At 39.3% G+C, this 25882-nt stretch overlaps 2 protein-coding genes across 3 annotated transcripts in view; both read left to right on the top strand.

Annotated features, from left to right (window-relative positions):
• LOC141430993 (GPI transamidase component PIG-S-like) overlaps positions 1–25882 on the top strand; it is a 103950-nt gene that overhangs the window by 30767 nt on the left and 47301 nt on the right. The window lies entirely within an intron of this gene.
• Positions 45–25858, top strand: LOC141431371 (GPI transamidase component PIG-S-like). Its single transcript, XM_074092542.1, has 7 exons — positions 45–69; positions 18645–18735; positions 22997–23136; positions 23649–23861; positions 23986–24174; positions 24903–25003; positions 25658–25858. Exons 1-7 carry the CDS (start codon positions 60–62, stop codon positions 25856–25858), a joined length of 945 nt encoding a protein of 314 aa, XP_073948643.1. The 5' UTR covers positions 45–59.

Genomic DNA, 25882 nt, shown 5'->3' with positions numbered 1-25882 from the left:
CGTTTGTCTTTGCCGCTTTTTTATTTTTAATTTTATTTAGTGAAGTGAACCAACACGTGATGGCAACAGGTTTGTTTTTATAAGTTGTGTGCATTCGGCGTGGACTATTGGTGGCTGATACGAATAGACGAGATAGAGTGGCTGTGATAAGAATCGCATGTTCGGGGTTAGGTTCAAATTCGGATATAAATTAAGTTTTTTTTTGCACCAGGTCAAGGTCGTTAGGACGTTCAGGACCCTAAGTAAAAATAAAATTTTATATTTAAAGGCAAAATATGCGGTTAAGTATTCGGACCCAAAACTCATAAACGTCTAAAAATACATCGAATGGTCTCAAATACCTACACTAAGGAACTTTGCTTGTATATTAAGTATGTACGTTTTAAGCGTGTTTGTAAAATTGTTTATGGCATGTTTTGCTTTTATTTGCTTACGTATTTAACAATTGTGCGTGGACAACTTAGGTAGGTATATAATTTTTTTCTTCGTTTTTAGTGCGATCATAAACTGGACTTAAGTTTATAGTTTAAAGAATAATGAATGGATTTGTGAAGAAATAGTGACATAGCTTTCTATTTTGCTATCTTTTAGACTAGATCCCATTAGACAGGCTCAACCTAGTGTGGTGGTTAGGTAAGCCACATTGTCTGAACTGTTGAACTATCTGGCAAATAAACTCAAACTCACAACATTTATTGATATAAAAAAACACACTACATCACAACAAAAATATAGTAAAAACATGAATAGGAGATGAGAGAGAAATTAGAGACTGCGCTAATAATAATAATATAAATAAATATAATAATATTATTAAAAATAAATAAGTAATAATATTTTATTTTTATTTATTTACTGGGGCAGTAGGTACAGGTCGATTCACAAGAGCTGCCACGAATGGATTGACACTTCACACAAATATGAAAATGTCATGCATCTGTCATTGTCCTACAAAAATGTCTAAGTCACATTACTTTCGTTCAATCCATTCGTGCCAGCTCTTGCGAATCGATGTACAGACCGCTTGCATTTTTAAAAGCATCTCGGCCGACTGCCCTTACATTTTCAATTAGTATCTATTCATATCTATCTATTCATTCAGTTTGTATGCATAATTGACGGATTTGTCAAATAGTTTCGCTGACACACTATTTTCGTCGATTCCTGAATCGCATTTTTCCGTAATTAATTTCTAGATTTAGCCATTGATATTTTTATCCAAACTGGCTCACGCCGTTTGAGAATTTTATTAGTAAAATTTTATAAATAAAAGAAGTGTCAATCGATCAGGGTATACCAAGATAAAACCAGTTTTAAGTAGTTCCGGCCAAAGCTTAGTGTGGTAGCCAAAACGTTATCTAGTATTGTATAATATGCATCATCATCATCATTATCATCATATCAGTCGTGGGACTTCTACTGTTGGACATAGGCCTCCCTCATAGACATAGACCTCCAGTTGCTTTGGTTGCAAGCGACCTGCATCTACCGTCCATGTCCTACGCTGTGCTTGCTTGTGTAGGTAATATTAGCGTGGATTTATTACCAATTTTATCGATCTAAGCTAAGGACAATTTACTCTGACCTAGCACTTGCATTATAGTTCCTGCCTGGCCTGAAGGTAATCTGCTCGTGAGCCTAGGAAATAGACGACGCGACCTCCTCGATAGTATTGTACTTTTTAATATGCCTGTAACACTGTATGACACTTAGGCTACGCGTACACCAGAAATATGATATAGTAATAGGCTATAGGATTACTTCATTATCCTAGCCTCGCTCACAATTCGCTGGTGTTTTTTTTTCTACTTACCGTTAAGCATAGTACCTATCACATATATATCGGTGGGTGCCTAATACAATGGACAATTATTCGAGCATTTCAACCGTCAAATTTTTCTGGACACTATTCTGTAAAAATGGCTGAATATTCTGACACAGTGTTTATATGTAAAAAATACAGTCCAGGAACTATAACAAATAATCGCAAACGACATCAAAATCTACAGCCAATTCGAAAAAAATCTGTCCAGAAAAATGAGGCGATTAAAACGCTCGAATAATTGCCGTAAAAACATATTTTAATAAGCATGTTTTAGGTCGTGCGGATCACTAAACTCCAATTCAATAGAATCTGACAATCCTGTAGACATTTCCAGCCTACTAATATAAACACCGGGCTGCCTAAGGCTTTGTGATGTGACTATTATTCTTTTTTGATTCCTTTTAGATGATAATTGCAACAACAGGGACATATAAATCAAGTGTGCCACGCTAGGGTGTCTTAAACATGTAGAAAATTGACAGATTCTATTGAATTGTACTTTAGTTGGGAACCTCTGAAATCCCGTAAAAATATCCGTATAAAAACTAGCCTATGTGTTATTCCAAATATTAAAACTTGAATTTTATTATAATTAGCCCTTTATTCAAAGCCCTTCGTCATTTTTTTTTTATCAAATATCTGACAAACGAGCATGCGGGTCACCTGATGGTAAGCGATCACCGCCACCCATGGACACCTACAGCATTATTAGGACTGCGGGTGCGTTGCCGGCCTAAAGCGGAGGGGGATAGAGGAAGGGGGAAGAGGGAGGGGAGTTGAGCCTCCGGATCTCTCACCGCACGAAACACAATAGCAAAACTACCATTGTAATTGTGATAGAGAGAGAAGTGCAATAATATGAATCGATTTCTAATGCTCCACAATTGCACCATAAGATGCAATTCTTTATATTGTAATTATATTGTACTAGCTTTTACCCGCGGCTTCGCTCACGTGAACCATAAATATTTTAAAGAAGCAAGCAATCAAGCAAGCATGTAATAATGCTAGAAATAGTGCACGCAAGCATGCGAGCAAGCATGCAAGCAAGCATGTAATATGCAAGAAATAGTGCAAGCAAGCATTAAAGCTACCATGCAAGCAAGCATTCAAGCAAGCATGCATGCAAGCCAGTTAAACGTTATTTAAAGAACGTTTGTGCTATGTGCATTTACACTTCTAGACCGGTCGGTCAGCGGTTAGAATACAAAATAAACTTTTGGTCATCCCTCGGGAACGGCAATATATTTCGGGATAAAAAATATCCTATTATTTATTCTGGACTTCTACTCCGTTCGCGCAGAATTCGTTTATCGCTATCCCGCGAGAACGATGCAGTTTTCCAGAATAAAAACTATCCTATGTCCTTCTCCAGGACTCGAAACTATCTGTACCTATACCGAATTGCTTTAAATCAGTTCAGTGGTTTAGACGTGATGAAGTAATAAACTATGAACCTATGACCCAAGCCCTCTTGTTCTGAGAGGAGGCCTGTGCCCAGCAGTGGGACTTATATAGGCTGGGATGACGATGAAACAAACAGACTTACAAAAATTCGCATTTATAATATTACGGGGATTTTATCTTTTTTTGTTTATATATTCATTTCAAATCTGAAACACAATATAAGTAATAAACTCGAACTATCGCAAAACTATTAAATTAGTTTATTAACTACGTAAATGTTGTTATCAAAAAGCAGTAAAAAAATTGATAACTGTTTTATGGGTATTATAACATAACATAGCAAACGAATTTGGCTCTCTAGTTGATGATACTCGTAGCTAAAAAAATCAAAACAATGCAGAGTAATAATCTTTATTATTTGACTTCTTCTTTGCCTGTCACGTATACTTCATTTCATCCTGTGGGCTACCATGAACTGCTTCAACTTTGCCCTCTGGCGCCAACATTGCCTGATTTAACTTGGAGTAGATGACTAGCAGCCTTCTAGGTTTTTAAACTTTTATCCCCCGTAATAATAATTCCCGTGTAGATAAAAGTTGAAAACCTATAAGAGTGCTAAGTTATCGACTCTAAATCGAATCAGGCAATGTTGGGGCCAGAAGGCAAAGTTGAAGCAATTTACGGTACTGAAATCAAAAATAAATATTTAAGACGCATTTGTTACATAGAAATTTCCAGAAAATCATAAAAATATCCACCCAAATGTCCGTTTTTTAACTGAGTTCAAAAAAGAAAGAAATTTACTTAAGCTCTCTATTATTTGGAAAATTACAGAAAATAATAAACATTTCTTAAATAACGATGTTGTACCATAATAAATAATGTTACAACTAGCCTCCGCTAAAGGGGCCGGTCTGAAAATCAGCGCTGGCTGGGTGCATGCTTGCTGTGTCCAGCTTTCACTGAGATTAGTAATTGCCGGAAAGTAGCTGGTTTAGTTCCAATTTTCTGATCTTGTACCGAATTTGATTGATACTCAAGTCAACTATGTCTCACGATTATAAGTCAGGAACGATCCGACTAGTTTCGAGCCACCGTCGTGATCGCACTCAAATTTGTCGGACCGTTCCTAAGTTGTGACTTATAAACATGAGTTGAACCGTTTAATTTTATTAATTTCCCAAACTAAGAATTTTCTCAGTTCGTCGTAATCTTTAATTTTCATTGAGCCTAAAGTGCCTCCTCAATTCCATCCAACCGACTTTCTACGACTACAAAAGTTGTTTCCTTTTTTCACATCTTTGTGATTGTAGGGATAATAAATAACTACAACACAACTTAACCCATAAATGTCTACGCTAAGTGGAGCAAGGAAATTCCCCATACATTTTCCTACTGTAATAACGCCTTATTGCTCTAATAAAGAATGTATAAAAATCCAAGATGCGTCGTGTGTTGGAGACGATGACGCAATATCAACACGTTTGTAGTCATCCAGTGCATCGCGACTCGACCGGTGAGAAAGCAGTCCTAATTTAAACCCGAGTCTTTGACCTTTTGACGTATACTCTATTCTTTTTTTCATCGATCGGCGTGAGCGTGGGACTTTAGTAAATTAATTATTGCAAAAATGATGGCCAAGCTGTCTACACGCATAAATATTTCTAATTACGAACAACATAAGACCAAGGTAATCAGGTGTCAACAGCCACAAACAAAAATAAGTTTCTACATATTTTTTTATATTTTTAATTTATATAAAACTAGAAATCAATCAAACCAATCATAATAAATCAATAAAATTAAATAATGAATTATTATAATGGATAAAAAATAAGAGGTACATAGATAGAAAGTGAATTATTGATATTTCATTTTTGCTTCTAAGTGAAAAGCAGAGTGTAAAACTGGAGCAAAAACCATTTGCCCCGACGTGTCTATCCACCCTCGCCGTACCGGCTCGGGTGGCTACACGAACGACACGGTAAAATGACTCGTTTTATGCTCTTGTTGTACAGTCTACTATTTTTGTATTTATTATTATACCATTTTGTCGGCATAGTTTACATATATATCCGTGCAAAATTACAGCTTTCTAGCATTGATAGTCCCTGAGCAAAGCCGCGGACGGACAGACAGACAACAGACAGACATTAACGTATAACTAATAAGGGTATGTATTTAAATTTATGTATGTGGATATAGATAATATATATTATAGTCTCTCATCGTCATTGTTATGGATGTAAAAAAAAATTACATTTTTATTTTTATTTTTCAGTCAATTTGCAGTTTTTAAACAGCAGTTTGTGGGTATTCTTACTGAGGTTAAAACAATATTCCTGTGTTCATGTTTATGCGTGTGCAAAATTTCGTTTACAGTCAAAATAAAAAAAATAAAAACATGTATATTGTTAGTATGTTTGTGACACCCGAAAACTATTTTTTCATTTTAAATTAGTTTATTGTTAGTGTTAGTGTGTTATATGCTAAGTCAGTAATTCAATTTGTTTTGCAACTCTTTTATAGCTGTTCCGAGTTTTTCCGATTACGTAGTATTCCGATTGCGTTCTGACTTCTCTATGGATTAACCTTTCTTCAGCCTTTTTGAGCTAACAATACCGATAGCTATCCAAATTTACACATCTCATTGTATTATTTTTGAAACATACTAAACGTTATGTAACGCGGAAGCGGCGCGGCATTGGGTGGCGTCAGCACCCAATGGTCCTTGGCTCGTATTTTTTCATTAATTTAGACGTTCTTGCTTGTGACGGAAATACCTACTATGTGACGTGCGTTGTTACTAATTTGACAGACTTGAGCCCTTTTTCTTGGCGAATGTACTTTGTTCTTTTTAATCACCGGGAAGAAATAATAGGAAAGACGCATAAGTTTTTACTGAGTTGGCCTGTGATAATTCTGTTCGAGTGGGAATGCTTTCCAAGTCAATTTAATTTGAGCTTGATAGGTTCACGCGTTCGAGAAAAGGTCTTGATGGATGGACCGACAGACAGACTGATAGATATATAGGCAGATGGTATCAAAGTGATCTTATATGTCTTATTCCGTTTTTTCCTTTTGAGGTACAGAAGTTTAAAAAGATAAAGAAAAGAGACGGTCATATCGTAATTGTGTTGTATCGGCACAGCTCATGCTTAGGTCGATATGTTCAGATTGGGCGCCTTGGCCGTGACCGCCACGCCAACGATTCATTCAGCATACTAATTATTTGTTATGGTGACGGGTACAGAGGCTTGGCAACTTTGCGATCGACAGATTGATTGATGTCAAAACCGGAAGTTGTCCTTTAATAATTCAGCTACTGCTGCACTAATCCATACTAATATTATAAATGCGGAAGTGTGTGTGTTTGTATGTTTGTCCGTCTTTCACGACGAAATGGAGCGACAAATCGACGTGATTTTTGGCATAGAGATAGTATATGGGCCCGAGAGTGACATAGGCTACTTTTTATCCCGGAAAAATGCACAGTTCCCGAGGGAACAGCGCGCGATAACCGAATTCCACGCGGTCGAAGTCGCGGGCAAAAGCTAGTGTTAACTATAATGTCTTATTTTATTTACCATTCAGCTTTTATCTTCCCATATTCCTCCAAAATGTGGTGGTGTGAGTGACACAGCTTATTTTATGTTAGTCTCTTTTTTTATTCAGAATGATTTGATAGCATCGTAAATCATAAGGAAACATACATTTTATGAGTAAATAAACGAAACAATAGCTACAAATGACAAAAAAGCGTAATATTTCCACAATGGCTTACAGTTATTTAATGCTAATGCATTGGATAGAGCAGTAATGCCATCTGATACGAATCTAACGACACCATTATACCAACAAGACGATTAGATGCTTCTCAGTACTTTATCTTACCGCACTAAGTGCTTTATCTGGACGCCTTTGGAACTGAAGTCAGAATTACGTGTTAATTCTCGTTTGTTTCTAGTTAACGCGCTACTTAATTTTTTATTTATTTATGTATGTATTCGGGCACAACAGAAACGCTACAATAAAACTTAGGTACATTATAAACAATCAATGATCTTTGTATCGATTAAAACACATTCATCTCGTTGACAACTGTCTATAAGCTTAGATGACATTTCGCCTTAATTCATTCGATTTATAGTAGTTTTATTCGCTTTGTTGGATGATTTATCTTCTTTTAGTAATTTTATTACAAAGAGTAATATTGCGAAACAGAAGGGAACAGAAACAGAAAGCGTTCACGAAGTTCACCGATTTTGTAAATTTTTTTTTTTACCGATTTTCGAAAAGTGGACGGTGATATTTTTACACATTATTAAGTTTATGTGGTTTTTATAGACCGAAATCAATTCATACATCATTAGTTAGTTACAAAGTTAATTAATTTACACAAGTCACATTTAAAGATACGTGTAAGTAATTTCGTAAAAAATGTTTACTCTCAAATATTGTGTCAAGCATTATCAAGTCAGCCAAAAATTATGATCGTCCTTGATATACAAAAGACGTCCACCGTATATGTTCGTGGGTGATCTAATCGTTGTGTATGTGCGCCGATTTTTGTGCAACGATTTAACTATGTTTTATCTAAGCTAATTTACATTTTATGCTAACTTACGAGAAATTTTGCGCTTTCGCGAAAATCTCAAATTCGTAACAATACAAATTTTATATTTATAAAAAATAATAACTAAATAAAACTAGCTTCATTTCGCAGTTTCGCCGTGGAAGAATAAAGATTGACCGATTCTATCCCACCGGGAATTCCAAGGGGAAATAGTGATTCATTTTGATGTATGTATATAGAAGACCCGTGTGGTGTCGGGTTAGAATGACACCTCTCCATTTCTTCCGTGGATGTGGTAGGCGACTGAGGATATAGGTTAAGGTATACCGTAGGCGACAGGCTAACAACCTGTCACTATTGTACCGTTTTTGTCAAACTTTAAACCTAAAATTGCTAAAAGTGGCTCCGCAGCGGTAACATTTCGTGTGCTCTGCCTACCCTGTTTGGGAATACAGGCGTGATTTTTATGTGTGTGTAGATAGAAGATAGATAATGTGAAATACCACAGTTAATTTCGAAACTTCTTAATTTCGTCTGTTGCAACTTTTTATGCTGTGATTTAATCATTTAATCCTCATCAAACAATAAGATATCTTTATTACTGCGGTCAAATTAACAAATATTCGTTTCTATGGATGGTACATTTCCATAAGTATTCCTCCATTTTCACGTAACTTATACAGGGAGTTTCCATTACGATTCGGAATATTTCTGAAGATGGTTGCCGTAGTTGACTACCTACTAATGCCTACTACCTACTACTGACTACTAGTTGACACCGGTTAATATTTGACAGGATTTTTTATTGCTGTTAACAAGTTTTTTTTAGGGGTTTAGTCGCCTTTAGGGACACAGACACTAGGTCCTTGCCTTTATTTACATGTATTTTTTTTTATCTCATATGAGGTGCTTTATAGACAGTCGCGGAGAGTGGGTAGCAGCCGCCCGGGGCGGGAGAAAATTTTGCCGCCCTCTTATTTAGGGTTTTCATTGTAATAGGTCGCAATTAACATCATCCCAGCCCAGCCTATATACGTCCCACTACTGCAGGACTACTACGAAACTCGAAACTCGAAGTTCGTATCGTACCTTCCCTCTCGCTCTCGTATTAAATAGTATAAGTGTCAGAGAGACCGCACGACACGAACTTCGAGATTCGAGTTTCGTGGCACAGTCCTCCTCTCAGAGTAGTCCCCACGCGGGCCGAGTGCGGATTGGGAACTTCACACATACCATTACTTTTTTATGGTATTTTGCCGCCCTCTAAATGTCCGGCCGGGGCGGACCGAACCCCTCCATTGTCCCAACTACGCTACGCCACTGTTTATAGAAGATGCAGGGGGCGTGCAGTTGGAAAAAATCCGCTCATGACTGCGAAAGGAGGACCTAGACATGGGAGACTCTTACCGGCTGTAAAACCCGGTCGCACTCCCCAACTGGTTAACTAATATTTCAATACGCTCAGGATCTAAAACGGGGAGAAAAAATACGATTTCGACTGGCGACGTGGGTAACATTGAGGGCGTGATCATTTCATCTGTTCCCTAATATGCTAATCCCAACTTTGCTTGTGACGCATTTGCGAAGTGTTTGAGCAAATAGACAGATCCAAATAAAACTGCCTTATCGGTTAGTGTTAGTCTATCTGGCTTTTGTCTGGTTTTGTGCATGACATGATTAACACGCATTTAATTTGTTAATACTACTTGTACTGTTGGCACATGCTGAGCTGAGTCGTTTTGGCATCACACTACAGCACAATATCTCTTATTTTCCTCTCTTCTCCTATTTATGTTTTTACTGTGTTTTTGTTGTGATGTAGTGTGTTTTTCTTGTCAATAAATGTTGTGAGTTTGAGTTTGAGTTTTACTATTACTTATTCTGTGTTAATACATAGTATAAACCAAGTAAAATGATCTACGAAATGAGTGCACCGTGGTCTTCATTAACGTTGCATGACGAATAGATAGTCTCTAGTCTAGACTGAGCGGTTATGATTTTGGGATTGTACACGAATCCCGTGGGACCAAAGACATGTAAGCACATACAAACTTTGGCATTTATAATATTAGTACGACCCCTATCATCCACTTCTTTGTCTGCGTCTAATGCCTCCTCTACATATCGACGGATGCGTCGGCAGATGGATCCGCAACCATATCTTCGGATAAATTGCGATCCGTCCACACATCTGACAGGCGCGTTGCGTTCGCGCTGCCACCCTATGATCCGTGTCGAAAAACCGACACCAAACGGATGAGTGGCAGATGCATCGGCCGACGTTAAATACCTACCACAGACAAGCAAAAACCACCCTCTACACCTCGGCGGACGCATCCGCAGATACAATCTGCCGACGCATCCGTCGATATGTAGAGAAGGCATAACAGATCAATGACTCTCCTTGAGTACCTATTGGTACTCATGGGCGGTGTTGATCGTTTCCTATCAGATGACCCGCGTGATAATAAAATAAAAACCGGGCAAGTGCGCGTCGGACTCTCGCACCGAGGGTTCCGTACACATTTATAGGTATGTAAGTAAACGGGAATCGGTCTTGAAGATATTTCCAGTGTTTAACAGTAGGGCTCTGCATCCAGTGTATGCAGGGCCCTACTCTTAAGCAAAATGTACGCAGTGTGGGGTCAGATTATATTGGTCATTGATATTTACAGACAGACATAAAAAAATCTAGATTTTCAGACTTTTCTAGTTGGTTGTGTTATATTAGCTATCTTCATACCAAATTTCAAGATTCTGAGTTCAAAGGAAGTACCCTCAAGGTTTTGATTGATTCCCTTGCGAGTAGACCTCAGGTGTGCAACTTTTTGGTCTTCACCCATCTATGTATAGACTGCACGCCCGCGTTTTATTCCAAAAAGCCAGTCTAGTGCCGTACGTAAGGTACTTAGATGTCATTGATTAATAGTCTAATACGCAGACATTGCGCGCTTATACGAATGCGAATTCGGCACGTTGCTTGTAGATTACTTACTTGATTTATACTTTGCTGTATGACGTCTCCTCGTGTGACGCGAATATTTGCTATTTCACAAAACGGATTGGGACGCGTGGGAGGATTCAACTGAAAAACTATCACGTGTTATGTCATGGCGGCGGCTTTGTAATTTGGTGTAGGTAAGCTAAGCTCTGTTATACAACAAAGACTGATTTTAATTTAAAAGCTTTTACAGTCTGTACTGTAAGTTGAAAGGAGCTGGATCATTTTCATATGTTAAGTACGGGAAAGAGAAAACCAACCGAGACTGTCAGTCATCCATCTGTCGTGCAATACTTTGTAGCTTGGAGACCCTGCCAATTTGTAGAGACGTCTGACAAAATGATATGAGACTAACTGACAATAGTTTTAATAGCAGATTGTACAACGAGAGAATAAAACCAGCCATTTTACCCGAGAGGTTCATGTAGCCACCCAATCTGGTACGGCGAGCGTGGACAGACACGTCGAGGGGAAATAGGTTTAATGCTGTGTTTTATACTCTGCCTGTCACTTTGATTGCGACGAAATTAATTAAATGGGAACAATGGAAACAATTGTTCACTTATTAGCTAGGTAGGTACTGTTTATTTTTATGCATATATGTACGAGTATATATGTTACCACAGAATAAGTAATAGTGCAAGTAATGTTACTTAGTTTTGTTTATTAATTATTTAATATAAATTACGAATTATAAAAAAGGTAGTTAGAAATTACTATTAACTTTTTCCATTGTGACACGAAAATTAATCATACATTTGTATGGATAATATTCGTGTCACAATGCAAAAATAATAGTAATTGTAATTTTAACTAACTGCGTTAAGATGTGCAACTTTAATATTTGTCTTTTCTAAATAAAATACTTTAAAATGATACAAATGTAGACCAAGCTTGAGACATTCATTTGTTTTCACCGTAATTTTTTTATACATTAGATGGCATAGCGCGTGCCGAGAGTGGGTTTATGGACTTTGTACCCACGGGCTTTGATCTTGCAATTTTTTGTCTGAAAGTAGTTTGAAAATACAAACTGAAATATAGATGCACAGAAAAAACAGAAAAATAAGACCATCACTGGGAATCGAACCCAGGTCCTCGGTAATCCGTACCGCGTGCTATACCGCTACACCACTGATGGTCAACGGTACCGACACGAATTTCGCTATGCACCTCATATCTCAGCTTGTGTTTCTTACTTGGTCACTTAAGCAGCGACGCTAGCGACATCTATGCCGTAAGCCCTCAAACTTTTTCGGCATTCCTTTGAACTAACCGCTCACCCGGACAAGAGATATCGTTTCTAAGCAATCAAATTATGATTGGTTTTTTTGGAATCTTTTTGTATTTTTTATTTCAATTCCAATTTTTACTTTTACGGTCATCCGTAAAACCGAAATTGAAAATAACAAACTGAAATATAGATGCACAGAAAAAAACAGAAAAAATAAGACCATCACTGGGAATCGAACCCAGGTTCGTCGTAATCCGTACCGCGTGCTATACCGCTACACCACTGATGGTCAACCGGTACGAGCACGAATTTCCCTATGCACCTCATATCTCAGCTTGTGTTGAACACAAAAAATACAAAAAGATTCCAAAAAACCAATCATGAAAGTAGTTTGTTGTTGGAAATTTTTTACGTAAAAAATCACCTACACGTTTTCGGATCATATTGCGTGACATCCACGCGACCCGACCCGACTAGACTCCCGACGTAATTATGAGTGAATGGTTATTATCCGGTACCCTAGCCAAATAAATAAAATTTAACCTAGAATTAACACATGTTTACGTTCTATCTTGACTTATATGTGTCTATATCTTTCAACACCATCGGGAATCGTCTCTAAAGAAACCTACAAGATTAATTATCATATCTACTTCTTGTATTTAATCATGAAAATAATAGTAGATTCTTACATCGAACACCAAGGCTGAGACTGTCGGCATGAGACCTATAATTTTCCATTATCATTATACTATACACCGTATATTCATTTAACGTGCATACAACGGCTCTAATGTCATCTAATTGCAATAAGTAATTGTTTATACACTACACCTATAAAAGGCCCTTGTGTCCAATGCTAGGGTCAAATGGAGGTCTAGCTATCAACGCAACGTTCATTATGTGTTCTAGCACCTCGGTTGCATGTAGCGGTATGAATGCAGCTTCATATTCATCATCATCATCCAGCCTATATACGTCCCACTGCAGGGCACAGGCCTCCCCTCCGAATGAGAGGGCTTGGGCAGTAGTCCCACGCGTTCCAGTGCGGATTGGGAACTTCACACACACCATTAAATTGCTTCGCAGGCTTGTGCAGGTTTCCTCACGATGTTTTCCTTCACCGCAAAGCTCGTGGTAAATTTCAAAATGTAATTCCGCACATGAATGTGCGAAAACTCAGAGGTGCGAGCCGGGTTTGAACCCACGATCCTCTGCTTGAGAGGCGATAGGTCAAACCACTCGGCCACCACGGCAGCTTCATATTATAGGGCTCTATTAAGGTGCGGCCACATGCAGTCGCTCGTCGCTCGATCTGGTCACGTGACCCCATTTTGAAGGTGATTTTGAATTTCCCGCGACTCAAAAAAGTAGGGCCAAGTAGCCGCGTCGAGCAGCAGCGACAAGATGGCTTCTTGCAGGTCTGCAGGAATGATCCTGGCCTTGGAAACTGATTTCTCATTTAGTAGCAGTTGTGGCAGTGGTACAACAAATAAAAGAAATTGGAATGAATGTTAGAAATAAATAACAGTGTCTTTGCCGAAATTGAAGAGGTTTTTTTTTCCAGCGATAAAGCTCAACATTTTCAGCTTTATCGCTATATGTCACGTGACCAGATTTGATACTGGAAACGAGCGCCGAGCGATTTCATGTGGCCGCGCCCTTACGCGTCCGATATCCGTCTAGCCGTTCGTGTCACAGGGATAACATTTATCTTTTTAACCGTAATTATTTTATCTATTATAAAAGCCGAGTTTAAACTTGCAAGAAAAAAAGTGCAAATTGCCGAGAAGGAGGAGAATGTTAAAGATATCATGGACGGATAGAGTAACGAACGAAACGGTATTGAAGAGCTTGGAAGTGATAAGTACTATAAAAGTGAGGAAGCTGTTGTATTTGGGGCATATAATGCGTAACAACAAGTATGGTCTGCTTCAGCTTATTATCCAGGGGAAGATACAAGGCCGCAGACCACCTGGCCGTAGACGTACCTCCTGGTTAAGAAACCTTAGAGACTGGTTCGGAATGAGTACCAGATCCCTCTTTCGAGCGGCAGTCTCTAAGGTAAGGATAGCCCTAATGATCGCCGACCTCCGATAGGAGAGGGCAACCGGAAGAAGAAGATTGCGAGGCGGTAAAGCCAACGAGTTTGTAGTGGTCAATCGGGCGCCGCAATGTAATGCAACTTGCACAATTTTTATCATGGTAATTCTGGCGTTATTCAGTCGAGAGAAATCGATAGGCGTATCGATAATGCCTGGAAGAGCTTCTGGTCCATGAAGACGCTAATGAAGGACAACCTTCCTCTGTCACTTAAGCGCAAACTCGTCATGTGCATTCTTCCCATCTTAACCTACGGCGCCCAGACTTGGTCACTGACTGAAGCTCAAAAGTCCAGGCTCAAAGTTTGCCAACAAGCAATGGAGCGCAGAATTCTGGGTGCTCGAAGAACTGATCGAATCAGAAACACGGCAGTGCGCTCCAAAACCCGTATAACCGATGTGGGTGTCAAGACCGCTAAGCTGAAGTGGGACTGGGCTGGACATGTCTGCCGCATGCATCCAGACCGATGGTCACGAAACGTTACCGAATGGGTTCCGAAGGATGGTCAAAGGAGCAGAGGCAGACCCAAGAGGAGATGGCGGGACGACCTGAGCGCCTTCAGCTCGATTGGCAGGTGCATGCTCATGATAGGGAAGAGTGGCGAAAGAAAGGGGAGGACTTTGCCCAGCAGTGAGACATATTACAGGCTACATAAAAAAAACTGACCAGAATGATAGATTGCAGAACTGATCAGAATGAGCGTGTAGCCGATGTATAATGCACAGAGCCTATACTACGAAGTGCAAAACTCGAACTTCGTATCTTGCCGTCCCGCTTATGCTTATATTATTTAATACGAGAGTGAGAGAGACGGTACGACACGAACTTTGATTTTCGAATTTCGTAGTAGCCCCTCTGAAATTGCTGCAACCAGAGTTTGCGCACGCGTTGATGACGTCACAGGGCAGGAGTCAAGTGTTTAGACGAGTGCGAATTGAGACCAATTTACACGCCATGTTTGTGTACGGTTACAAGGTCCAGTAGATGAAGTATGGAGGCCTTAGAGCAACACGGGCTTCCTACCGTAGGAAGCCCGTGTTGCTCTAAGATGGAGGCCTATGGTACTTCTCCACGTGAAGGCCAGATTTCTGACACTCCATACAGTAGTCTCAAGAACAAATAATAAGGCTAGAAAACCTGATTTCAAATAAAAAAACACCGCATTCAAATCGGTCCACCGTTTAAGAGGTACTATGCCACACATAGCGGTCAAATTTATAACACGAATAAGGGAATAGAAATGTTTGTTTGTTTATACTCTTTACAAAAAAATAGGAAACAAAAAGGACATACAAAATAGTAACACAAAAAAAACCGGCCAAGAGCGTGTCGGACACGCCCAGGATAGGGTTCCGTAGCCATTACGAAAAACATCAAAAAATATTTTTCAAAGGATTTCGTATATTAAACTACTTACTAATAATTCTCAAGCAATCTTAGCCGCTATAAGTTTCCTTGTAAATTTGATATTTACCATTCTGAATTTTTTTCAAAACTTTCCACCCAACAGTTTAGATTCTCGAATTTAATGAAAAATTGTACTTTAAAGTTGAATATTTCGCAAACAGATCACTGAATAGAAAAATCGTGTTAGCAACCCCCAATGGTTTTAAAAGACCTATCCAACGATACCCCACACTATAGGGTTGGTCGAGAAAAAAAATCACCCACTTTACGTCTATGGGAGATAACCTAAAAAATGATTACTTTTTTTTATTGCGTACCACTGTCGGCGTGACTGATATGTGAGTATTTCTCAAAAAGTAGTCCCGTCACGAAATTGACAAAAAAACAGTTTTGTCAAGAAATTATCAACACTAAGGACGAGATCATAAAGCATAAACATGCATAAAAACATCAAAATTCTTGACGTGAGAAAAACGTCACGAAATCTTGTGAGGAAAAAATCGTAATTTTGTAACTACATCAAAACTTTCTATTGGATCCAACAACAAAGATTATCTGACTTTTTATCACTTTTACCAGAAGGTTTTGTAATTTAAAAACAAATTACTTATTTTTTGTGGTGAAATAGCGTCAGGAAATATATATATATTTTTTTTAATATGGCGACAACTTGAAAATGGACAACTTTTTGAGAAATAGTCATGTATATATTCATGCCAAATTTTTAAAATTGCCACGCCCCACCCAACAGGGCATCATATTTTATATTTTTTTGTAAAAGGTGTTGCAATAAATAAAATGAATATAATAACTTTAACTTTAACTCTTTTTTTTTTCTTATTTAAGGTACGTTTTACTCCTACTCAGGCTTATATACTTGTATTATTAAGGGAGTTCTGTTATTGGCCTTAAGATTCAGTCTGTAAACTAGAATAAACATAATTGTAACGTGTGAACACCTCAATAAAATAAATAAATAAATAAATAAATAAATAATAATAATGTCAGCTTTCTAGTACTAACGGTCTCTGAGCTTAGCCGCGGACGGACAGACGGACAGACATGGCGAAACTATAAGGGTTCCTAGTTGACTAAGGAACCCTAAAAAGTGCTTAAGTACGAAGACGGACTTATCCCTGAAGGGATCTCTGTTAGTCAATCTTTGAGTAGTAGAGAAGAGCAATTAAATAGGGATCGACAAATACAGCAAAACATTTGAATAAATAAAGAATTTAAAAATACGATCGCGACTATGGATCTTTAGGTCGCGGTTCGAATCCCGGTGGAGGCAGGTATTTGTATGAAAAATACGAATGTTTTTTCGGATCTTGGACGTTTAATATATATTTAAGTATGTATTTATCTATATAAGTATGTTTATGTCTTGCCTAGTACCCATAGTAGGTACAAGTTTTACTTAGTTTGGTAATAGATCAATCAGTGTCAATTGTCTTATGATATACATAAGTAGGAGCCCTAACGGGGCTGCCACATGTTCTAATGCGATGTGTCTGCTAAATGACAGTGTGCAGTACTGCCACCAGTACCAACAATTTAGCACAACAAAACGTGCATAAATATCTAATACGACTAGGTATATGCCTGGGGCCGATTGGAACCGCACTGGGTAAAAGTTAAAATGCATATTTATACGCGTTGACGGCAGTGAAAGTAACAGATTTTTATCAAAATCGAATTTTCAGGCCATCTATGGCTATGACAATATATTACCTAAAGGCAGTGCCTAAAGGTATTCAATGAGGTGTTTTCCGAATCGGTTTTCCGTCAACATTCCAACAATGGCCGTGCCACAATGCCGACCTGACACGCCGTGTAAATAAACAGGTGCCAGTTCTGCATTATCTTTCTGTATTACCTAATTTGGTAATTCGCAATGAGTTTACAAAGGAAACAAATGATTCGGTCAGTAAAAGTGTGGCCTACAAAGTAATATGCCTAAAAATACGATGTCTAGAAAGCAAGATGGCCAAAAAGCAATATCAATAAGCAGTTTGTCTTATATCACGGGACAATTCACACCAATTGACCTAGTCCCAAAGTAAGCTTTGGGTACTATGCAACGGATAAATATAATTATATAGATAGATACATACTTAAATACATATTAAACACCCAAGACCCGAGAACAAACATTCGCATTTTTCATACAAATATCTGCCCCGACACGGGAATCGAACCCGGGACCTCAAGCTTCGTAGTCAGGTAATGTGTTTGTCATGAACCAATATAAACTCTTTTACCTCCGCTCCGCTCATCTGTTTCCACTAGACTAGAGCTGTGCTGAGTTGAGCGAGGATAGTTACATTATGAAGCCATTATGAGGCTTAGTACGAAGTAGGATGAATAGGGCAATACTATAATAGCCCTTTCGAACCCAGCCGATACGATTGTGCGGGTTAATTACATTTGAATTTGAATTTGACATGGATTGTACATAAGGTCCACTGTCATAACTCTTACATTTGAATTTGACATGGATAGTACATAAGGTCCACTGTCATAACTCTTACATTTGAATTTGAATTTGACATGGATAGTACATAAGGTCCACTGTCATAACTCTTACATTTGAATTTGACATGGATAGTACATAAGGTCCACTGTCATAACTCTTACATTTGAATTTGAATTTGACATGGATAGTACATAAGGTCCACTGTCATAACTCTTACATTTGAATTTGAATTTGACATGGATAGTACATAAGGTCCACTGTCATAACTCTTACATTGATTTGAATTTGACATGGATAGTACATAAGGTCCACTGTCATAACTCTTACATTTGAATTTGAATTTGACATGGATAGTACATAAGGTCCACTGTCATAACTCTTACATTTGAATTTTGAACTTGACATGGATTGTACATAAGGTCCACTGTCATAACTCTTACATTTGAATTTTGAATTTGACATGGATTGTACATAAGGTCCACTGTCATAACTCTTACATTTGAATTTTGAATTTGACATGGATTGTACACAAAGTCCATTATCGTAACTCTTTTCATACTCGGCTGGGTTCGAAAGGGCTGAATAAAATACTGATACATTGTTAATTGATTTCAGAGTCGAGTCGGATGTGGGCGAGCGCATCATTTGTTGGCGTGCTCATCGTCATCGGTGTACCTTTGTGGTGGAGTACCACGGAAGTCTACAGGTATGGGTGCAGCATCACGGAGAAGAAGATCGACAGAGTTTGCAAGGGACTGTTTTCGGTGTACTTTCCAGCGCTAGTACCAAAAATACCGGTACTAAAACGGTATAATTCTCTAAAGCACTTGAAATCACCCGAGACCCGGATATCCGCCCGTTTGACAAAACAATATTTCCACCTATACTGAAGTGACTAAACCATCTAACTAACTTGTATGTAGAGTTTTGTTCAAGCAAATTGCTAGTTATCACTGGTTTGAGAACGTGATAAAATAATGAGCAGGTGTTTTGTTATATCGGCCCGAACTCATGTTTTCATAAAAAAAAAACCCCTTTTGAAATTAATATTTTTCATAGTTGAAGACACACTTTGGTTATTTCATTTCTTTTATCATATACATATAGAATTTTTACCGTCTCTTTACTCAAAATAAAAACGGTATACATTTGACAGTTGGAAATTTGCTTTAACAATACTCAACACTAGTTGAGGGTTTAGTCACCGTTTAGTTATTAATACCGCGCTAGAAAGAAGCGTCGAGCGGTATTCTGTGTGGCCTCTTTCACGTTAGCTCGAATATTACAACCGGTGCCGCCTCCGTCGCCAGTGTGTTTCTAGCTTAAATGTCTTTATTTGCAACTGCACTTCGGTCACGTTTTTTGTCATCCAACGGGGTGGGGTGACTATCGCCGAACCGTCGATAAGTAATATCAGACTTCGGGTAAGGACACCGGTTGTCACACGCTACCCGATAACCTCCCGGCTCCAATTTAAAAGTTCGTCATATCTAAATATAAATATATTGAATTAAGTAATTACTGCGCTTGAGGTTATGTAAATATTGTAGATTGTTCTGATAATAAGCCCTTTTCTAAGGTCAGAGAGATAATTTTTGCAGGCCAGTTTTGTGATTGAGGATCACGGTATAGAGGAAAGAGTATTATTTATTGCTATAATTACCTCGATGTTTTGACCACATTACAGCGGCTGTGGCCACGAGTTTACCGAAGTGTATCACCTTCGTTTAGGCGCGCAAGTTTTTCAAACTACCCGCATTTGATTTTCCTGTAGGTACCGACACAATCGAATTAAAATTCAAATTCTAATGATTTATTCAGTAAATAGGCCGCAATGGGCACTTTTACATGTCATTTTTAAACTACTATCACTTTCGGAAAGACCATCATTGCCAGAAGAATGCGCCGCAAGAAACTTGGCAGAAAGTCATTTTTTCATAATAATATAATTACAAACAAAATACTTAAAAACTATTATTATACAATTAAAGAAAAAAATATACAAAAAATAATAATAATAGAAATACAGGGATGTAAGGGTCCCTTAGTTACAATACTAAACACTAACTATATCTAAACTATATTTACGTTCAGTGGAAGTGTAGCATGCTTCCACCGTCATAAATTTTAAAATAATAATAACCGTAATTTAGTTCTGAAATATACATTTCAGGTCAAGTAACCACTAAGCTTTTGGAATTCGAAGGCAAGTTCACGTCTGCCGCCCCATCGCTTCGACAACCCACGATTTATCCAAAGACACATCTCGCCAACACTTGCCTATTATAGAATTCCGTGCTAAAGAGCTCATACCCATCACCCTGGTTGAAATTTCTACATTTCTTTATGTAAACCGCTTCCCGCACCATTTTTGAGAGGCGTAGTAATGAGACGTTCAGTGGAGTGAATTATTTATGACTTATGTAAAGCCCAATTTAGACCTGCAAGAAAAATCGTTCAACTACTATTTAAACATTATGATTGGTTTTTTGGAGTCTTTTTGTATTTTTTATTTCAACTCCAAATTTTGTTACTTTTACGGGTATCCCGTGAAACCATATCGAAAATACAAACTGAGACATGGTTGTACAGAATAACCAGAAAAAGAGACCGGCGCTGGGATTCCTGTCCAGCGCCGATGTAGGGGTTATACAATACAATAATCTGGTAGTGACATCCTGGTAGGCCGGCCAGAATCGCCACAGGACGGAACTCTTCAACGGTTAATGGCATCGACTTGAAATTTGGTATGCAAATGTAGTTTGGGTGATAATACAAGTACAGTCAAAAAAAAGTACAGTCGTCAAAAACAGCTTTTATTAAAAATGTAATTTTTATCGAAAACTTATTTAATACGAGATTGACGATACGATACAAACTTGGGTTTTCGAATTTCGTAGTCGCCCTGCAAACCTCTCTCCAAGCTATTTCCACTGCCATTTGAAGTGCACTCCCGCTATGTGACGTGTGCAAGCAATCGAGTTGTTTGCAAGGGTTGATCAGTACCCTTAGTGTATACGTTTTACAAACTTGGGTTTTCGAATTTCGTAGTCGCCCTGCAAACCTCTCTACAAGCTATTTCCATTGCCATTGAAGTGCACTCCCGCTATGTGACGTGTGCAAGCAATCGAGTTGTTTGCAAGGGTTGATCAGTACCCTTAGTGTATACGTTTTACAAACTTGGTTTTCGAATTTCGTAGTCGCCCTGCACACCTCTCTACAAGCTATTTCCACTGCCATTTGAAGTGCACTCCCGCTATGTGACGTGTGCAAGCAATCGAGTTGTTTGCAAGGGTTGATCAGTACCCTTAGTGTATACGTTTTCGGTTACAAATACGTCTCAATTTGTATGGAAACACGAACGGGGTAAGGATACTGGCCCCTGCTGTACCACAAAAGTTACAAGGTGCTACAATTATACAAAATTGTTAAGCTTCTTTTATTATTTTGTTGATTTGTAGCACATGTAATCTTTGTGGTGCAGGATAATACTTTGGAGTTTTGACAAATTAGCACCATGAGCCCCGAGGCTTTAAAAAAATCCTACCCCTTTAACCCTACTAAATCTCAACTTTTTTTTGCATTGTATATTGTTTTTTAGTATTTTCTGTAGGGCACTTTAAACTATTATTAATACATATTTATTTAACACGTGTTCTGATCAACACATCATGTGAGGTTATTATTGTATTCCCATGAACGTTGATAACACCATGGCTCTGATAATGATAACCCCATGGATTTGCGCACATAACTTATCGCCCATGGTTTTATCTCTTATGTCATACCGTAAAACCTTTAGTCCTCTGAAAAACAGACTTTATAGATATTGGCGCTTACGACATTCCAACAACTCTGTTGTATATAGAGAAGATGGAAAATAAGCTTAACCACCAAGTTCATTAACGTAGCGTTTCTTATAGATGGTTGGATATAATCAGTTATTTGACATGATGTTATCATTATTTTAGTGCGTGTCGAATTTGACCTGTCGATAGCAGGTTATACTTTTTTACGCGTATTTCATTTATATTCGTTAACGTGCTAACGTCGAGTTTGGAAGCGACTGAATTAGCTACCCTATGGTATAAGGTGTTAGGTTTAAAGTGGGATGGACTTGGAATTGGGGATGAGTCCTTTTGTTTTAAAGTAGGTTGAACTTACCGTCATTTTATGGGGTTCCTTGGTCAAAGCGACTGTGACAACGTACAGTATCGAAACTACAAAATACGTTATTTATTTAAATTTTATAAATTTAATTCGCTTACGAATGGCACAATAAAAAATAAAACGAAAATTTGCAGATTCAGTAGATACTGTACGTGGCGGCGGTCGAGAACCCTTTTAGTTTCAGTAGGCAACAATGCTTGTTACAGAAATATTTTGCGAAGATCATGTCTTGCTAATATGTATGATGTTTTACGAATATCATTTGCTGTTGTGATGCTTTGAGAATAGCGTGTTTTGTGAATATGATTTTTTGAGAATGTCATGATTTGCTAATATGTTATTATGAGAATATCATGTTTTGCGAATATGATATTCAACGACGGATTGGAAACGGGAGGGAATAGAGCGGGCGGCGCGGCACAGCGCTCTACCAGCGAGCGGACTGCGCGGCGCGCGGCGTGGCACTGCGTAGTTTTGTCTTGCGAAAATTGGTTAGCGGCTGTGTAAATGACGCTTGGCTGTGTGCGTGCGTCGATTCGGGCGCTAGTATGTAGATCGCTGCCTATAACTTGTATTGTGCCTGCGGGTGCGGATAGCTGTTTAGGTAAAACCAGCCGCACGCGACGCGCATAGTTAGCGCTATACTATTTTTCAATACGGGTCCACCCGCTCTATAAAAAATGCGTCCATCCATCCATACACACACACATCCACCAATACATTCTTTATATCTATACTACTACTACTACTAGGTACTTTGACATCAGTTAATTTTTTGCTGTGCTGCCTTCTTTCAGAGTGTCGTTGCCGTACAAGAAGATCTATGATTTGACCTCGTTGCCAGTCGCCATCGCCACCAACTTGGTGGTGCTGGCAAACGATGACGCCACCGCTGATGAGATCGTCAAATTTCTTGAAACGTCATTCCAAGACTCAAGTAAGTCACTTCTCCTTTTACTAGCTCGACCTCGCCCCTTGGTGAGATGTCATGAGATTTGGCTCGATCCCGTCTCTTAATCGCCAGTAAGATTTTTCAGAACGCATATTTTTAATGTATATTATAGTCGGGATTTTTTTTTACTTACTGAATTCAACTCGGTTTACTTACAATGTAACACTGTTTCTTGCGAAAAAAAATTAGATTGGGTGAGGCTTGACTTGATTTTTTCTCCCCTAAGGCTCCATTTCCTCCAAAGATGTGCGAGGAATGTGTTTATCATCAACCAATAGAAACGCTTCATTTACCTGTCCTCGCACAGCACCGCTCTGGTGGAAACAGCTGAGCGGAGCGAGGCGAGGTAAATGAAGCGTTCCTATTGGTTCATGAAAAACGCATTCCTCGGATCACATCCTCTAACATCTCTACTTGAGACGCAGCCTAAACGCCCTATTAAGGATTCCCCCTTGTAGATTGCATTTTTGATTCAACACGTGGTCCTTCATTTTCAGTTGTGATCAAGCTCAAAATAAGCAAACGCGTGCTGTCCGATTCCCTCCGGCACACGCTGGAGTCGGTCGCGGACGAGGTGGAAGCGGTCGAGGAGGTGACCGCGGCCGTCGGCGCGGTCGCTCCCAACACGCTGCTGTGCGTGCAGCGGACGCCGCTCTACAAGCAAGTGTGGCTCGGCACGGACCGTGTCGTGTTCTTCAGAGACGCAACAGGTAATTGGCTTGTTAGTTGACAGATGCGCAAACGCATCCACTCCACTAGCACCCAGAGCTCTTTTTGCTTGCGTTGACTTGTACCACATTTTATGCAAATAAAAAACTTTGACTTTGTCCGCAGCGGGCATACCACTGGTCGATGTGCTCTCCGAGTGGATATACCAGACGTTAGTGCTGGCCAGCGCGGTCACTAACGACGACACTCTGCGCATGCGCTACCCGCCGGCAGCCGGGTATCACATCATGCTGTCCATTGCTGTTCCGGATGCAGATCGCGGGCTCCAGTTCCCGGCGAAGGAGGCTATGGAGGGTGAGATGTGTTCCTACTAGTTACTTACGTAATTTGTTGAATCAGACGTTACTTTGCGGAGGTCCATACGTAATGTATGTATGTAAACTCTTTATTGTACAAAATAAGTAAACAAACACAATTTGACAAATATTGAGATATATGTACAAAGGCGAACTTATCCTTTTAAGGGATACCAGTCAACCTTTGAGTGAATGAGAGGAGCATTCAGTCATGAACAGACAACCATATCAATATGAAGCAAAACAATTACTATGCTCACCCGCGCGCGACCGCTAGCCTATGCGTTATTTCTGATGTTATGTAGCTGATGTAGCCATCTACACGCCCACCAAATTTTATCCAAATCCGTTTAGACTTTCTAGCTTGAAGAAGTAACAATCAAAAATTCCCGTGGGAATTCCCAAAAGTTACATGGTGATTTTCATTGATGTTTCATAAAAAATAACCATGCCATATTTCATGACATTAAGCCCTGTGGTTTTGTTTATTCGAGATTTTATCCCTATCCCATGGGAATGTCGGGATATTATTATGTATGAAACTACCGTGAGACTCACTCATATTTAAAGATATTGATCGGGACATCTCACGTCTTAAATCGGGCTAATCCGTAGTCCTTCTTCCCGAAGCATGTCGAGCTAAACTCGATTTAAGACGTGAGTTATCCCGGTCAATATCTTTTAATATGTTAATTGTCTGTTAATGAAATTAATGGTTAATTGCAGACTACGTCGGATCGTTTGTGGACGAGTTGAGTGGTATACACAACTTCACGCTCAAGTCGCAGTGGCTCTACATGATGGATTTCGACTTCGAAGCGACAGAGGTTTGTGTCGTTACACTAATTATCAGTAAATACAACAAAAATACCGACGACCTTGTTAGAGTGGCCGGAAAAGACTGGATGCGAAAGGCGCAAAACCGGGAAGAATGGCGTGCATTAGAAGAGACCTACACTCAGCGTTGGGTGGTGAAAGGTTGAAAAAGAAGAGAGAGAAAGACAACAAAAATGCCCGTTAACGTTACGTTACCTAAAATTGCTAAAAGTGGCTCTGAAGCGGGAACATTTCGTGTGCTCTGCCTACTCCATTTGGGAATACAGGCGTGATGTTTGTGTGTGGCTGTGTGTTGTGGCCCAAGCCCTCTTGTTCTAAGAGGAGGCCTGTGCCCAGCAGTGGGACGTATATAGGCTGGGATGGTGGTGGTGGTGGTTTGTGTGTGTGTGTGTGTGTGTCCGTGCGTGCGTGCGTGCGTGCGTGCGTGCGTGCGTGCGTGCGTGCGTGCGTGCGTGCGTGCGTGTGTGTGTGTGTGGTGTATGTACAACAAATATATCAAAAAATGCGTAAAGGTGTGCAACTTTTTCACCCATATCTGCCCCGGCCGGGGATCGAACCCGGGACCTCAAGGTTCGTAATCAGGTTCTCTAACCACATGGCTGCCCGGTCGTCAAGCCAAGCTAAATATTCCTTTTTTATTTTAGATATTAGAGCACAAAACCCTGGGGCGTCATTTCGCGGTGCCAGAAGAAAACTTGTACATGCTCCTGACGCAGTTGGAGAAACGGACGGCAACACAGGTGTCGCTGTGGCGAACCGTCAATCTGGTGCTGTATGCTGTGCCCTGCAGAATCGCTCCACTTATTATTTACACCGAAGGTACCTGTTGTTGCACTGAAGATTAGCTCTGGTTGAGTTCGAAACGCGTG

The sequence above is a fragment of the Choristoneura fumiferana genome, chromosome 9 (genome assembly GCF_025370935.1).
Source record: "Choristoneura fumiferana chromosome 9, NRCan_CFum_1, whole genome shotgun sequence".
Taxonomy (NCBI): domain Eukaryota; kingdom Metazoa; phylum Arthropoda; class Insecta; order Lepidoptera; family Tortricidae; genus Choristoneura; species Choristoneura fumiferana.
Note: the sequence above shows the minus strand (reverse complement) of the source record. Positions and strands in the feature narration are given on the sequence as shown.